We start from the raw sequence: 17,194 nt of genomic DNA on the forward strand, positions 1-17,194 counted from the left end.
CAGAGAGGCAGGCAGAGAGAGAGGAATGGAAGCAGGCTCCCTGCCGAGCAGAGAGCCCCATGCGGGGCTCGATCCCAGGACCCTGAGACCATGACCTGAGCTGAAGGCAGAGGCTTAACCCACTGAGCCACCCAGGTGCCCCGCAAATTCCTACTATTAAAAAAGAAATTGCTCTCAGGACCTCACCTGGCTTTGGGAGACCTCTAGGTTAGATGTCTGTTTTGCAGGGACTTTCTCAATTCTGCTGCTGTAGAGACCAAATTAAATGTAACTCCTTGCCTTCTGAACAAACCAGACCATCTCTTCCGCATTGCATTTTGAGGGTTGCTTATGCTATAATGGGGCTCAGGGTACAGCTTCAGAGGCTGGAGAAGGTGCTCATGCTCTGGTGTTTGTTGAAACTTTAAAGAATGAGCCTGTCCAGACCAGAGTGCAAGGCCATTAGGGTAGACAGAGATTTCTTAAACATGACCCAAAAAGCACTTTACATGAAAGAAAAAAATTGTTAAATTGGATTTCATTCAAATTAAGAACTTCGGTTCATCAGAGACGCTCAAGTGAAAAGATGAGCCAAAAGACAAGCCATAGCCATGATCTGGGAAAAAATATTCATCATACATGTATTGAACAAGAATTCCTATCTACAGAATCTATTCTAATAGAACTACAGATCAGCAATAGAACTACAAATCAGTAAAAGAAAATGGAACTTTTAAAATGAGCAGGACTGTTGAATAGGTGCTTCACAAAAGAAGGTAGACCAAATAGCCAATAAACATTTGAAAAGCATTCAGCTTCACTACTCCTGAGGGCAGTGCAAGTTAAAACCACAGTAAATTATCACTGTAGATCCTGGATGGTTCAAATTAAAGAGACTGATAGTACCAAGTGTTGATAAGAGTGTGGAGCAACTGAAAATCTCATACATTTTAGGTGAGGGTAATTTGGTACAACCACTTGGGAAAACTCTTTTGTCAATGTCTGCTAAAACTCCACATGTGATTCTATGACCAGCAATCTCCCCTTAGGTATATCTGAGAGAAGTGAGTACGGACTTCCACCAAATTTGTGTATAATAATATTCACAGATGCTTTATTCATAACAACCAAAAGCTGGAAACAACACAAATGTCCATCGAAGGAGAATGGATAAGTAAACTGCAGAATAGCCATACTGGAACACCACATAGACATAAGAATGAATTGTAGGTACCCACTTTGACGTGGGTGAATGTTGAATGAAAGCAGCCAGATAGATAAGGAAGTGTATATGGCCTTCAAAAACAGGCAGGTCATAGAAGTCAGAATAGTGGTGACGTTTGGGAAGGGTACTGACTTAGGGAGGCATGAGGGAAGCTTCCAGGGTTTAATATCTGGGTGGTAGTTTCATGGGTATATACTTCAGTAAAAAAATTACTGAGCTATATACTTAGAATTAGTATACTTTACTTAAGTATATTTAATGTATTTATTTAAATTATTATTTTTTAAATTTACTTGTCAGCATGAGTAAGGACACACAAGCTGGTAGTTGGGGGGGGAGAAGCTCCTTGCTCACCACTGAGCAAGGAGACTGAAACTGACGTGGGACTCTATCCCAGGAATCTAGAATCATGACCTGAGCTGATGGCAGATGCTTAACCAACTGAGCCACCTAGACCCCCTACTTAATGTATTTAAAGTACATTTAATTCTCATTCTCTCTCTCTCAAATAAATAAATAGATAGATAGATAAATAAATAAATCTTTTTGAAAAAGGGGCACCTGGGTGGTGGCTCAGTTGGTTGGGAGACTGCCTTCTGCTCAGGTCATGATCCTGGAGTCCTAGGATCAAGTCCCGCATCAGGCTCCCTGCTCAGCGGGGAGTCTGCTTTTCCCTCTGACCTCTCACTCTTTTTCTCTCTCTCTCAAATAAGTAAATAAATAAAATCTTAAAGTACATTTAAAAAAATCGGAGATCACTATTATCTTCACCTGGTTACTTGCCTTCCCTGTGATGCCAGTGGTTGTAGCAATATCACCAGCTCTTTAGGAAATGGTTTGAAGGAACAAAAGAGGGAGAGAGGACAGTCAGGAGGACCCAGCAGTTTGGATGGTGCTGTAGAAAACTGCAAGAGAAAAGCTGGGGACCATTGGCATTTAGTTGTCAGAATGATTAGCTCTAATTGGGGGACATGCCTTCTGGTTAGCCACTCCTTTTTTTCTTTCTTTCCCCACTCACCCATCTTTACATACCTATACAATACTCAGACAGGTGTTCCATCCACCAAAACCTATAATAAGCACTTGTTTTCTCTCTAGAACTGTATTTCTTTCTTGTTTCTTTTTATCAGTGTCACCATCACTCCCACAGTCATCCTGGCCCAAAGCCCAGAGTCCTATTTTCCTTTTCTATCTCTCTGCCCCTCTGCCATACCCAGCCTTGCTATGTGTTAGTGCCTGGCCACTGTTTTCAGTTCTGAAAGCCCTACCTCCATCTCAGGCCCATAGCTCTATTCAGAAGGGACTGACTACTGGCTTCTTAGCTTGCCTCTTGCTTCTGCCATGTAGTACACTTCCTTAAACATCACTCTTGCCATTCCCTACCCAGGAGTTTTAGTGGATTCGTGATATCTTTGTTCATGGCCATATCCCCAGAACCTATATGTGGGATGCTCTAAGAAAATGTTTTTTGGAATGAATGTATGACCTGCTTTACTGGATAAAATAAAAACTCCTTCAGTAAGCAGTCTGCTTCTTCTCTGGTGCCATTGTCCCTTCTCTCTCTCCTTGTACTCTCTTCCATATACAAATACACATAGAGGAGTATGTCTCAAATTTTTTTGCGCTTTTCTTTGGCCAAATTTTAGTTAGTTGTCAGGGTCCACAGTCAAATGGTAACTCCTCAGGAAAAGCACCCTTGCTCCTTTGTTGCATACCTTTTTTTTTTTTTTTAAAGATTTTATTTATTTGAGAGAGAGCATGAGAGAGAGAGAGCAAGGGAGGGGGTAGAGAGAGAGAGGGAGAAGCAGACTCCACACTGAGCAGGGAGCCCAACTTGGGGCTCAATCCCAGGACTCTGGGATCATGACCTGAGCCAAAGGCAGACACTTAACCGACTGAGCCACCCAGGTGCCCCCTGTTACATATTCTTAAGCACTGGGTGTTATATGCAACTAATAAATCATTGAATGCTACATCAAAAACTAATGATGTACTATATGCTGGCTAACTGAACATAATAATAATAAATACATACATACTTATGTACATGGTACTCTGAAAAGAAAATAAAAAGCTTCTTTTACTCACTGTGTCCCCAACACCTAGTACAGTCTGGGTACAGAATATGTGCCAGTGCATGAAGTTTTTTCTTCTGCAGTAAGGGATCTCTATTCAGAGCCTCTAAAGGACTTACAGTCTGTGGCATGCATGTTGCTTGGCTTAGTGGCTCCATTGCTGCTTTTGCCATCATTAGTGATCTTTTGATAGGAGTGTTTATCTCCAGCTAGACTTAGAGTATATTTTTTATTTCCTTCCCAGTACCCAGGAATTGCTTCTCAGAAATGAAGTGCTTGTCCTGAGCTGTACTATTACCTGTCATGTTTTCCTTTATTTATTTATTCATTTGAGAGACAGACAGTCAGACAGAGATAGCGAGAGAGAACAACAGTGGGGAGGAGAGGGAGAGGCAGACTCCCTGCTGAGCAGGGAACCTGATGTGGGTCTCAATCCAAGGATTCCTGGGATCATGACTTGAGCCAAAGGCAGACGCTTAACTGATTGAGCCACCCAGGCACCTCTGTCACGTTTTCCTATGGATTTTTAAGGCCATGTTTTATTTATCTCTGATCATTAGAACCTAGAACAACACTTAGACTATTGTGTTCAGTAAATAACAAATGAATGCAGTTTTATACTTATACCCAAATAGTCTGCATTTTCAGAGTAAGATTTCTGTAATGTTTTCTGGACCTTTTAATTCCTTCAGTGTAATGGCATGGGTCAAAATTTTGTCTCTAAGGCATAAATCCCTAAAGGAGATTGTAAGGGTTCTTCCTGGATTTTGACTGCCTCTCAGAGTTCTGTGGGGAAGCCAGAGATTCTGGTGAAGTTGCTGTCTTGTTTTTAGGCCACGAGGTGGAGCTCTAGAATCAGCTTTGTCCATTGGAAGGCACCCGGGCCCCAGGTATTCTCAGACTTTAGAGGGCATCAGAATCACCTAGGAATCTAGTTAAAATGCTCCTTCCTGGAGCACAGATCCAGAGATTGAATTGTTAAGGCCTGAGGCAGGACCTGTGAATCTGCCATTTGCAACGGCTATTCCAGATGATTAAGCAACGTCGCATTTCCTGCAAGATGGTTATTAAAAAAAAAAAGAGCTAAAAAAAAAAAAAGATAAAATTTTTTTTAACCATTTAAAAAAAAATTTTTTTAATTTTTTAATAAAATTTTTTATTAAAAGGGGTTGGGGTTGGGGGCGTAGGGGAAGGTCCATGTTGAATTTATTTCTGTGTTCATTCTGATCCAGAGTCTTTGGATTTTAGGCCAGAGCTTCCCCATTCCCATTCCTTTACACAAGCACAAATGTGCCTTTTATAAAAGAGAACTCAGAACATCTGGGGAATGGATGGGAGTTCTGGAAGCATGTACCAGTCCATATCCTTCCTTTAATATTGCCGAATATTGCTATTCAGAAGGAAGTGATATCAAATCCTTAAATCAAGTGGACTTTCTTATTGTAAAATCAAATCTTTTCTCTTTAAAAAAATTTTGTGGTTAAAAAAAATTTTATCTTTTTTTTTTTTTTTAAAGATTTTATTTATTTATTTGACAAAGAGATCACGAGTAGGCAGAGAGGCAGGCAGAGAGAGAGAGAGGAGGAAGGAGGCTTCTGTCAAGCAGAGAGCCCGATGCGGGACTCGATCCCAGGACCCCGAGATCATGACCTGAGCCGAAGGCAGCGGCTTAACCCACTGAGCCACCCAGGCGCCCTAAAAAAATTTTAGATACAAATATTAGTAAAAGGAATACTAATGTACCTATTGCTCAGCTTCAGTAATTAACCCATGGACAGTCTTGCTTCATTTATTCCTCATCTGTGACCTCCCTTCCCAATTATTTTGAATCGATTTCCCTGTAACATGATCTCATTTCTTTGTAAATACTTTGTAAATATGTATCTCTGAAAGATAATTCTTTTCCTTTTTATTTTTTAAAGATTTTATTTATTTATTTGACAGAGCAGGAGAGCAGGGGGAGTGACAGAGGGAGGAGACTCAGACCCCCCGCTGAACAGGGAACCCGGTGTGGGGCTCCATCCCAGGGCCCTGGGATCCTGACCTGAGCAGAAGGCAGACGCTTAACCACTGAACCACCCAGACGCCCCGGGATAATTCTTTTTTAAATTGAGATAAATTCAGGAGCACTTGGGTGGCTCAGTCGTTAAGTGTCTGCCTTCAGCTCAGGTCATGGTCCCAGGGTTGTGGGATCGAGCCCCACATCGGGCTTTCTGCTTTTCAGGAAGCCTGCTTCTCCCTCTTCCACCCCCCTGCTTTGGTTCCTTCTCAGGCTGTGTCTCTCTTTGTCAAATAAATAAATAAAATCTTTAAAAATAAATAAGTAAATAAATTGAGGTAAAATTCACATAACATAAAATTAACCATTTTAAAGTGAAAAGGTCAATAGCATGTAGCATGTTCACAGTGTTTTATAACCTCTATCTAGTTCCAAAACATTTTCATTCTCCTAAATTAAAACTCATACCCTTTATGCTGTGACTCCCCAGAATACTTTTCTCTTGGTAGCTTCTGGCTACCATCTCTCTGCTTTCTGTTTCTTTGGATTTACCTGTTCCAGCTGTTTCGCACATTATGTGACCTTTGGTCTGGCTACTTATACTTATCATCATGTTTTCAGGACTCATCCATGTTGTAGCATGTATCAGTACTTCATTCCTTTTTATGGCTGGATAATATACTATTGTATGGAAATACCACATTTTGTTAATCACCCTTTGATAGGTATTTGAGTTGTTTACACTTCTTGGTACTATGAATGGTGCTACTATTAACATTCATGAAGAAGTATTTGTTTTGAGTATCTGTTTTCAGTTATTTCAGGTATATAGCTAGCAGTAGAATTACTGGGTCATATGGTAATCCTATGTTAAACTTCTTGAGGAACTGCTAAATTACTTTCCAAAAAAGATAATTCTTTTAAAAAACATAATCCCAGTATTATCATACCTAAGAAATAACAATAACTTCTTAATGTCATTGCATCTATTTAATTAGTGTTTAAATTTCCTTAATTGTTACGGCACCTGGCTGGTTCATTTGGTAAAGCATGTAACTCTTTTTTTTTTTTAAAGATTTTATTTATTTATTTGACAGAGAGAGATCACAAGTAGGCAGAGAGGCAGGCAGAGAGAGAAAGAGGGGGAAGCAGGCTCCCTGCCAACCAGAGAGCCCGAGCATGTAACTCGATCTCGGGATTGTGAATTCAGGCCCCGCGTTGGGTATGGAGATTACTTAAAATCGTAAAAAAAGAAAATTTCCTTAATTGTCTCATGAATGCTACAAATGATTCAGGATTTAGATAGGGTTCATACAAAGCAATTATTTAATATGGCCTCTGACTCTCTTAATCAATAACTATTCCCGCCTCTCACATTTTTCCATTGCAAATCTATTTGTTAAAATAACTATTATTTATCTTACGGAATTTCTCACATTTTAGATTATAGTGATTGCATTTTACACTGTCGTTTAGCATGTTTCTTCTGACCCATTTTTTCCTATAAACTGTTTTTAGATTAAGGGGCTTGAAGTGATTCAGGGTTTTGTGGGTGGTTTTATTTTTGGGGGGTTTTTTTGGTTGTTGTTACAAAAATATTTCATAGGTGGCATTAGATATATCCATAAGGATGCTAAAAATGTCTAGCTTTGTCTCTACTTTTGTTTTAAAATACATTGACCGACTTCTAATTTGGCTTTTTGAAATACAAGTGGTGCTGCTGAAGTTGTGGAGAAACTGGATCGCTCCTGCATTGCTGGTGGGAATGTACCATCGTATAGCCACTCTGAAACATAGTTTGGTAGTTCCTTTATAGATTAAAAACGAACTTCCCAGTCTCAAAAGATACATACTGCATGATTCCATGTAAATATTCACAAACTAATATAGTTGAACAGATGGAGAACCGGTAAGTGGTTGCCAGATGTTAGCAATGGGGATAGAGTGGGGATGAATGTGGCCATACAAGGGAGGATAGCATGAGGGAGTCTTGTGATGATGGTAACATACTTTTCTTCTTCTTCTTCTTTTTTTTTTTAAATATGGAATGCTTCACGAATTTGTGTGTCATCCTTGCGCAGGGGCAATGCTAATCTCTGTATCGTTCCAATTTTAGTATAGCTGAAGCGAGCACCACAGGCGTTTTAATTGTAGTGGTTACATGAGCTGTGCATGTGATCTAATTGCATAGAGCTACACACACACACACACACACACACACACACACACACAAATGATTGCATGCGTAATCGGCAAAATCTGAATAAGCTCTATAGAGTGTATCTATGTAAATTTCCTGGTTTTGATATTTTACTATTGTTATCTAGGATGGTAACACAGGGAGAGGGTGGCTAAAGGGTACAAAGGATCTTTTTGTACATGTCTCTGCAACTTCCTCTGAATCTGTACTTGCTTCAGAATTAGAAGTTAAGGGCGCCTGGGTGGCTCAGTGGGTAAAGCCACTGCCTTCGGCTCAGGTCATGATCTCAGGGTCCTGGGATCGAGTCCCGCATCGAGCTCTCTGCTCAGCAGGGAGCCTGCTTCCTCCTCTCTCTCTCTGCCTGCCTCTCTGCCTACTTGTGATCTCTCTCTCTCTGTCAAATAAATAAATAAAATATCTTAAATTAAAAAAAAAAAAAAGAATTAGAAGTTAAAAAAATATGGATTCTGTCTTAGTAAAGTTCTCTTTTTAAAACTTCGAATAAAGCTGAAGTCCATTCTGACTACTACTTATTCCAGTACTGGTCTCCTGTCCCCTCCCCTGAGAGTAATGAGTGTTAGGAATTTGTAGTATATGCCTCCAGAACTTTTTCTTTTTTTTTTTTACTTTTATATGCTAACATATGTATCCATAGAAAACATACAGAGTTGTCTCTGTATGCATATATGTTTTTCACTCATCAGTATGTGTTGGAAATTTACCCATACATTAATATACCTGGATTTATCTCATTTCTTTTGCCAGTTAAGAATTTGAGTCAACTCTGACTCTTTCTGTTGAGTCAGCTGAGATTTTTCTTCTAGAAGTCTATTGTAAGCACTCCCACCCCTGTGTCCCCAGTGGAGGGTAGATAGTCTTCCTATATCTCTCACTACACGTTTCCCTTACTACAACACTATGTATGTTATAGATGGAAACTTTTGGTTTCCTTATACCTAATAGGTTCTTGAGGTTGTCTCCTTCATCTTTTTTTTTTTTTGTCTTTCTTAAGATTTTATTTATTGGGGTGCCTGGGTGGCATTGATCAAGTCCCGAATTGGGCTCCCTGCTCAGCGGAAGCGTGCTTCTCCCTTTCCCACTCCCTTTGTTTGTGTTCCATCTCTTGCTGTGTATGTGTGTGTGTCTCTCTCTCAAATAAATAAAATCTTTTAAAGATTTTAAAATCTTTTTTTAAAAGATTTTATTTATGTATTTGACAGCGACAGCGAGAGAGGGAACTCAAGCAGGGGGATAGGGAGAGGGAGAGAAGCAGGTTCCCCGCTGAGTAGGGAGCCTGAGAGGGGCTCTAGTCCCAGGACCCTGGGATCATGACCTGAGCTGAAGGCAGGTGCTTAACAACTGAGCCCACCCACGTGCCCCATCTCCTTCATCTTATTTCAAATTTGAAACTGTGGGCCTAGTGCAGTATGTAAAATAGTTAGTAGGTATTCAGTAAATGTTTATTCAGTAAATGCATGCATGAACACATGAGTTAATGAATGACAGGACAGGGTGTGAAGTGAATTACTTAGATAAATCCTCTGGCCCTGATGCCTCCTCATCTGATAGTATTTTCTGAGGTAGAATAATCCATCTCCACCATGTATTCTGTGAAATCTTGGTTTTTTGTTTTGTCGTTTTGTTTTTGCAGTTTATTTGTTTTTAAGAATTATTTATTAGAGAGGTGGGAGGAACAGAGGGAGAGGGAAAGAGAAACACAAGCAGACTCCACGCTGAGTATGGGAGCCCCACATGGGGTTCGATCTCACCATGTGGTATCATGACCTGAGGTAAAACCAAGAGTCCAGCGCTTAACCAGCTGTGCTACCAAGGCACCCCTCTGTGAAATCCTGTTGAGCCAAGAAACAGAAAAAAATTTGCTGGTTCTACGTCTGCTGCTTATCTGTCGTGTGCTCAGGACCAAATCACGTAACTGCTTAGGACCTTGGTTTCCACCAGTGTGAAATGAGAATCATGGGATCATGGCCTGAGCTGAAGGCAGATGCTTAACCAACTGAGCCACCCAGGTGCCCTGCCTCTTGCAATTTTTCCAATTTTCTGCTGCTTTGTGGCTTGCCTCTCAGATTGGGTTTCATGTGTAGATAAATGTCAAGACCTATGTGAACTTTGGTGGATCCCATCTTTTTTTTTTTAATGTACAAAGTCAAGAGTTTTTCAAACAGCTGCTCACAATCCATTAGATCATTCATTCAGCAGCTCTTTATTGAATGACGATTATGTGTCTGGCACTGTTCAAGCACTTGGGATATATGGGGAAAACAAACAAAAGCTCACAGTCTAGTGGGAAAAGACAAATAAGAAACAAAATAAATACATAAAAATATATGGTGTATAAGGTGGTGATTCATGTACTACAGAACAATAAAGCAGGCAAGGGAGACGGAGTACTGGGGAGCTGGTATTTTTGCACAGGGTGTCAGAAAGGGCCTGGTTGAGGAGGATACTTGAAGAAAGAATCATGGGCATCCCTGGAGAGGACCTTTCTGGACTTCAGGATCTGCAAATGCAGACCCTGAAGCAGAAGCATGTTTGACTTGTTCTAGGGTCGGCAAGGAGGTATAATGTGGTTGAAGTAGAGTAAAGTAAGAAGAGTGCTAGAAGGTGGGGTCAGAGATACAGGGGTTGGAGAGATGGTTGTCTAGGGTTTTACTGGTGTCATAAGGAATTGGTTTTTACTCTGGTGTAAATGGGGAGCCACTGGATGACCTTTAGCAAAGGAATGATGTGTTCTGACTCATGGTTCATCATCCCTCTGGCTGTGTTATTCAAGATAAATGAAGCATGGGCCAAGAGTGGAAGCAAGGAGGCTAAGGTAGGAAGCTCTTTCAATAATTCTGTGGGCCACGACATCATTGTAGATGGTCACAAGTATTTATTAAATTAAAAAAATATAGAATAGAAAATCAGTGCATAGCACTATAGTAGGTGGTAAGTATTGTTTAATGAAGTTATGCTAAAAGATGTGGGTGTACTGGGATGCGGTATAAAATGTACTTTACAAAAGGTTGCTAGAAAAAAGTTTCAAAGCCATTATTCTAAGACAGTTGTGTGACTGCCAACTAGAAGGGACTTTGGTGTTTGGATATGTTCTCAGTGAGCGGCTCCTATGAGAAACAGGCTGGCTTCCTGTTTCTTCTCCCATCAGTCAGCAGTTTGGCTTGGCCTTCCCTCCCTTTCTTTTGCATCCCTCGCATCTCTCATTTTCAACTATTTGTGTAGGAGTTCTTCCTAGAAGGTAAGAAATTGAGATTTTGTTTTCAGACCTCTTCTGCTTAGCATTTTTTCCAGACTTTGCCTCTTTCCTCTTTAACGTTTCTCCAGCTTTGTGATCTTGTACCCTAACAGTCATGTACCCACCCCAGTTTCCCCTCCTGCCATCAGGGACTGCCTGTTTACCTGCATGTATTCCCACGCCCTCCTGCAGCACTGCTACCGTTGCTATAGGAGCTGCCATCCCAGTCTCCCTCTTCCCCTGGCTTTTTCCTGCCTCTTGCCACCCACTGTTCATTAAACTCTTCCTTTCCAGTTTTATGTACTGTGAGGTTGGGGCTGATGCTAATGTAAAAATCTGTCAGAAGGTAGGACCAGGAGTAGTTAGTTGTAAGTGAAGATGAAATGGCTGCTTACGAAATCCCTCTCTGTTTTCTGTAGCTTGGGATGGAGGGGGATTCTGAGTAAGCCAGGCCGTCTGATGAGCTGAGATGACTAAATGTTGAGTCCTTGTTCTGTGGGAAATTCATGAGTGTCCTATAACAAATCTTTTGCTTATGGCAGTGCCTCTTACTTTATTTTGAGATCTTGTTTGGTTCTGTGTGGTTTTTGGGAATCTCTGGGCCAAATGCAAAAATTTAGGTTCCAAATCACTTCAACTTTGGGTATGTCCCTTTTCTGGAAGATGGTGTGATTAGAAATACTGCAAGCCCGCCATCCATGTTTGCTTTGTGGAGGGACTAGATATGTCATTTGGTCATTTAAAGATGTGTTAAAAAGATTTTTTAAAAAGATGTTATTTCTAAGTAATCTTTCTACCCACACCATGGGGCTCAAACCCACAACCATGAGATCAAGAGTTGCATGCTCTATTGACTGAGCCAGCCAGCCACCCCTATCCAAAGATCTCTTTATCAGAAATTTACCAGGCCCTTCTGCCAACTTCAGTCAAATTTAAATTTCTGGGTATTCAAGAAGGGAAGGAAATCTTATCAGGTACGCTGAACCTGTATCTATATTTCAAGCCAGAGAGGTTTGGCAGTGAATCATGTTCTGGGGAAAGTGAGTTTGTTTAGACATAGATCACAGCGTTATCTTTCTCATACTAGTTGTCTAATAGTTCCAGCTTCCTCTAGGGAAGTCTCAATCTTGAAATTGAGGATTGCGTTAGAAAAAACAAAAGAGAAAAGGTTCTCCTGCCAACTCACATAAAATAAATGGCTAAGGGATTATTATGACCCTGAGCATTCTTAAATAAGATTGGTGTGGGCTGTGACTCCCTGAACTTGTTTGCTTTCTAATTCTATTGTTCTCTAGGATTTGTCATATTCTATGGGTTGTGCGAGTACAAAATGTCTTTTACTCCTTATAGGTTATTCCATCCTAAAGCAGAAACTGGAGGGGAGGAAGGGATTTCCCCCACCTATATAGGATCTTGATTGTGCCACTCTGGTGGTACAATACCAGGTCTGATGTCTGTGATTTGGAATAACAGTACATTTCATGGGTGTTATTGAAGCTTTCACTTGGAAAATGTAAGGAATTTCATGCTGGTGGGCATTGGTAAATCGTGTTGGTACTGGCAGATGAATTACTTAGTCATGGTTTTATGGAAATCTAGCTCCATAGAATCTAATCTTGGAAAAGTTAGCAGTGCCCTGTCTTGTGTTGCACATGATCACAACGTATCTTTCTCCCAGTTACTTTCCTTGGAAACAGCCTTAGCCTGTTTCTCTTCTATTCCAAGCCCTTATCCTTGGCCAAGTACTTTTAAAAATGTTCTTTTTACTCCGTAAGAGCAATAAAAAAAGTCCATTTGAATACTGGGGGTGGGAGGGAGCAAAAAAGGAAAAATTCAGGAGACCACACTAGTGAGAAATCTTTTCCTGTTGTTCTGTGGTTCTCCTGCTTTTTGTCCTGGATCTTTTACATGCTGACCCTTGGATTACCTCCTACCCCATTCTTGTTGCATTTTATGGCAAATCATTGCTTGAAGATAGGTTGGGAATAGATTTTTTGCTTTTCTTTTTCTAAATAAGGATATTTTGAGTTGAATACATTTTAATCTGTTGCTTGCCTTTCAAGATACTGCTCGTCTTATCTGGGTGCATAATGGTGGCCATTTTTCTGAAGAGCGGGGATAGTGCCATCTCCCTTATCAAGATCAAGAGTTGAGAAAGCAAGTAAAGATTGAGGCAGTCTTCCCTCAGTTCTCCAAGAGGAAATGAGAAAATTCTCCATTGGGGAATGTATTGATGACAAGAAAAAGACATTTCAGGCACTCTTGGTAGAGAGGAACTCTGGTTTTCAAAAGGAATTAGAGTCCTTTCTGCTAATGGACATGGGGCTGTAAAAAGTGCCATATTGTATAATTGGTTTTTTTTGAACCTCTGGTAATCTACCTTCTCTCTACCTTGTTTTCCTCCTGACCCCATTCTCTTCTTCCTGCTTCCTTTCCCCCAAAATGCCAAAAATGAAACCAACCATCTTTCTCAAGGTGGTTTGAAAGTCACATGCATCAGAATTAATTGGGGTTGTTAAATTCAGATTCCTGGGCCCACTTCCCAGATTGAATTAGAATATCTGGGGGTGGATCCAGAAAATCCACATTTTTAAAGAGTCCCAGATGATTTCTCAGGCACTTTACACTTGGAACCTTAAACTACAGATCTTTGACATAATCTTTGTATCTTGACTGTGAGGGCAGACTGCTTCTAAGCTTTTTCTTCCTAATGAACTAGATCATCCTTACCATTCTCACCAGGAAGAGCCAGCTGTAGAGCCCCTGCTGAGAAATCATGGTTAACATCGTTCACTCTCTGGATTTCAGGTATCATTCTGCCCTCTGGTAGGAGTTGAATTTTGTGCCCAAACACGAAGAATTCTGTTTTAGCAGCTGATGCTTTTTAGACAGCACCCCCAGACGCTTAGGAGCAAGTTCTACACCCTTCCCTCTGTGTGAGAGAAAGGAGTTCCCTGCCCAGAAGCACAGGAGAGAAAAGTTAGTGACTCTCCTAGAGCCCACAAACAGACCTCTGTAGGGTGGCTAGAATGCGAAAATTGGTCAAAGAGCTCTGGTGGGGGTGGGATGGGCCTGATGCCTGTCCTGGGCAGACTTCAACAGGTCTGACTAGAATCAGCAGAGGAAATTCCTGTTAACCGATGCAAAGGGCGTTTGCCAGAGGCCCCAGCTTTCCTGTCAGAGGTGCCCAAGCAGATGCAATCCCCTGCTGCTGTTGCTGGTGTGGGGCTGGCCAAGTTTCTTGCCGTGGAGTCTTGTTTCCACCCCCAGCTCCTCTTCAGTCCTACAGATGGTGGTTTATTTGTACACTCTGTGCTGCTGTGGGATTGAAAGCCTCTCATTGTTTTTGAGCTCAGTGTTTAGATAACACCGCATGCCTGTGGCAGCTAGGGCACCCTGTGAAGGAAATGCCTGGGCTCTAATAGCCCCGTCATTCATTCTCTGTATGTGAGTGAGTGTGGCCTCTGTTGAGGACCATTATGAGAACATTTCTCTGCAGAGATTATTACTTGGGGCCTGCAGGGCTACCAGCCTTCTTCTTGATGTTGGGAGTACTAGGCTCTGTTTCCTAAGTCTTTTTTCTCTTTCCATTCTTTTCAATCCTACAAGGATTAAAGCCTGTTTTGCCCCAAGCCTTGTTTCCACATGGAGCTGCAGTACCAGAGCTTGCCTCCCTCAGGTGAGAAGACTGCTCTGGAAGACACAGGGCTGACCCATGCTCGTGTGGGTGTAGATGGTTTGACGACTAGGCCGGGTTGCTGCTTTTACACGTGGTTCAGGGGCTCCTTTTCCTATGGGATATCTCGTTTCCTGTCCCCCTTAATCTTACCCTTCACGCTCACAGCAAAAAAAGAAAATGCGTTGTCTCCATTCAATATTAAATCTCTTCTGGTAGTTTATAGCTCTTTAAGTTTTCACTTGGTAAAATGCTATTAAAACTTCTTTCTTAAAAATGTTCAGATAAATCTGCCAGGCTCTAATTTAGGTCTCTCAAGGCCGTTTCCAGCTCTGTGATTCCCTAGAATTTATAAGCTTTTTTTTCCTAAAACTACTAGGACTCTTTTCTTTCCAGGACAACAATGTCTGTGTGAGGCAAAATGAGTTCGTAGTTTTGATGTCACATAAATTTCTGCATCATTCCCCGTGTATATACTTAACCCCACTTTCCTGCCAGTAATTCAGCGCCCCAAGAGTTGAACACAGAGTACAAAAGAAGTTGGTTATGATATGGTCAGTGAGTAGTTCATCCCTTCATAATGAAATAGAGTCTGGTTAATCAAGGGCACTAATTACTGGAAGATAAACACACGGATACACACCCTTTGCTGTTTAGTATTGTATAATTGTTAATGTTCATGGCCAATCTGGTTCACTGTAAAACTGAAAGTATCTTCTGAGTCATCAAAAAAAATTATTTGGAACCATACTGTGTGAGTTTGTTTTAATGTTAGGAATATTATGAGACTCCAGAAGAATAGTAGGCAAACCAGAGTGTATCAGTCTCCCTAGTGAAGCTAGCTAAATATATTAGCCAAAGTACATATAGACTTGTTGGGAATTGTACAGGAAAACAAGTCATCTTGCTTCTCTAATTGTTACAGTACTTACCTTGCATTTAAATTAAAATTTTTTGTTTAATATTTACTCTTTAGTTATGCCATCTAGAACATAAAGTTTCTGTGAACAGATTAAAAATTCAAAAATAAATGCTTAAGTAATAAAATGATTTTTTAGAAGATTTTTTTATTCATAACAGAGTGTACACAGGAGCTCAGGGGTGGGGGGAGAGGGACAAGCAGACGTGCCACCGAGCACGGAGCCTGACAAGGGCTCCACCCCAGCACCCCAGGATCATGACCTGAGCTGAAGTCAGATACTTAACAGACTGAGCCACCCAGGTACCCCAGTAATAAAATGATTACTGTTAAAAAAAATATCCAGGGGCACCTGAGTGGCTCAGTTGTTTAAGCAACTGCCTTTAGCTCAGGTCATGATCCTGGAGTCCCTGGCTCGAGTCTCACATTAGGCTCCCTGCTCAGCGGGGAGTCTGCTTCTCCCTCTGACCCTCCCTCTTCTCAAGTTCGCTCTCTCATTCTCTCTCTTTCAAATAAATAAGTAAAATCTTGAAGAAATATATCCAAATTAAGCAGTAAAGTATCTGTTTTTCTTGCTGATGTGCTTTGTATCTCTAATACAAGGATAAATATGTCCCTTAAATGTCATCCACGATTAGCCAGTTAGAGTGGACACGACTTATCTCGCAGGGACTTGGTGAGTATCTGCTTGATTATGTAGTTAGCTCAGGAAAATGAAGTAACTAATCATTTTAATATGTCTCTTCTTTCATGATGCTTTTGTTCTTTATTTCCTTTAAATTAACTGGTAATTCACCTTTTAGAGATTGAAAAGAGGAACTAATAGGTTAAATAACTTGCTCTAATGAAATCAAGGAGCCATTCATATCCCATTGTTATCGTCTAGCCTACTGCATAGAAATACTTCCAGTGGTGCAAACCTAGCAGGAGATTCTGGACACGTTTTGGGAAGAAGTAAATGTGGTTATTTTGTAGACTCTTGTCCATCCGCCTCATGCCCAATCCCTCTGCTTCCTGCCTTCCAGTTCTCTCCTGCGCTATGGTGGCAATCTATCCCTCCAGAGTGCCATGAGTGTGCGATTCAACAGCAACGGCACCCAGCTCCTGGCCCTGAGGCGTCGCCTGCCCCCTGTGCTCTATGACATCCACTCCCGCCTGCCTGTGTTCCAGTTTGACAATCAGGGTTACTTCAACTCTTGCACCATGAAAAGTTGCTGCTTTGCAGGGGATCGCGATCAGGTAGGTGCCCTCTGTCTCCTGCATCCTACATTCGTGCTTTCCTCTCAGACTGCTCCTTCTGTGCTGGTCTGTTTCTCTTTTGCATCATGTCAGAAACTACTGAGGCACACTGTGTCTGTGGACATTCTTGCATATTATTGAGTTTCTTTATCAGAGCTGCCTCTGAGTAATACGAGGCACACACCATGAACCAAGGCTGGCCACAGTATAGTTCTGAGCAACCAAGATTTGCCAAGTTTGTGAACAGACTTTAAAATTCTAAGAATGTGTCATTTCAAAAGGAAGGAGGGAGTCCCTGGAAAATGAGCCTCCTGAAAAAAGAGAGACTGTGTGTGTGTGTGTGTGTGTGTGTGTATCAGTAAAACACTATGATGAATGAAACATCATAAGTACCATCCAAGAGACATATATCCTGAATGGCCCCTTGGGATAGCATCTTTTTTGTGGATGAGATGGGCTGAGCGGCTTTGTTTGAGAGAAAGCCAGATGCTGACTCTTACTTTTTATTGCCAGCCTCACAACTGGGAAGGAGAACCCAAGCAGCATTTCCAGCCTTTTCAGAGTCTCCCTGGGAATTGAAATACTGATGTTGACTTAGAACTGGCAGCTTAGAAACATGCTTGGCATTC

General features: G+C 41.2%; 1 protein-coding gene across 4 annotated transcripts in view; it reads left to right on the plus strand.

Annotated features, from left to right (window-relative positions):
• Positions 1 to 17,194, plus strand: part of DCAF5 (DDB1 and CUL4 associated factor 5) — a 100,284-nt gene that overhangs the window by 35,169 nt on the left and 47,921 nt on the right. For all 4 annotated transcript variants that reach the window (XM_082733978.1, XM_082733976.1, XM_082733979.1 and 1 more), the window contains exon 6: positions 16,352 to 16,565. In XM_082733978.1, the coding sequence (XP_082590104.1) occupies positions 16,352 to 16,565 (214 nt within the window). The remainder of the gene's footprint in view (positions 1 to 16,351; positions 16,566 to 17,194) is intronic.

This window comes from Mustela nivalis (genome assembly GCF_964662115.1).
Source record: "Mustela nivalis genome assembly, chromosome: 6".
Taxonomy (NCBI): domain Eukaryota; kingdom Metazoa; phylum Chordata; class Mammalia; order Carnivora; family Mustelidae; genus Mustela; species Mustela nivalis.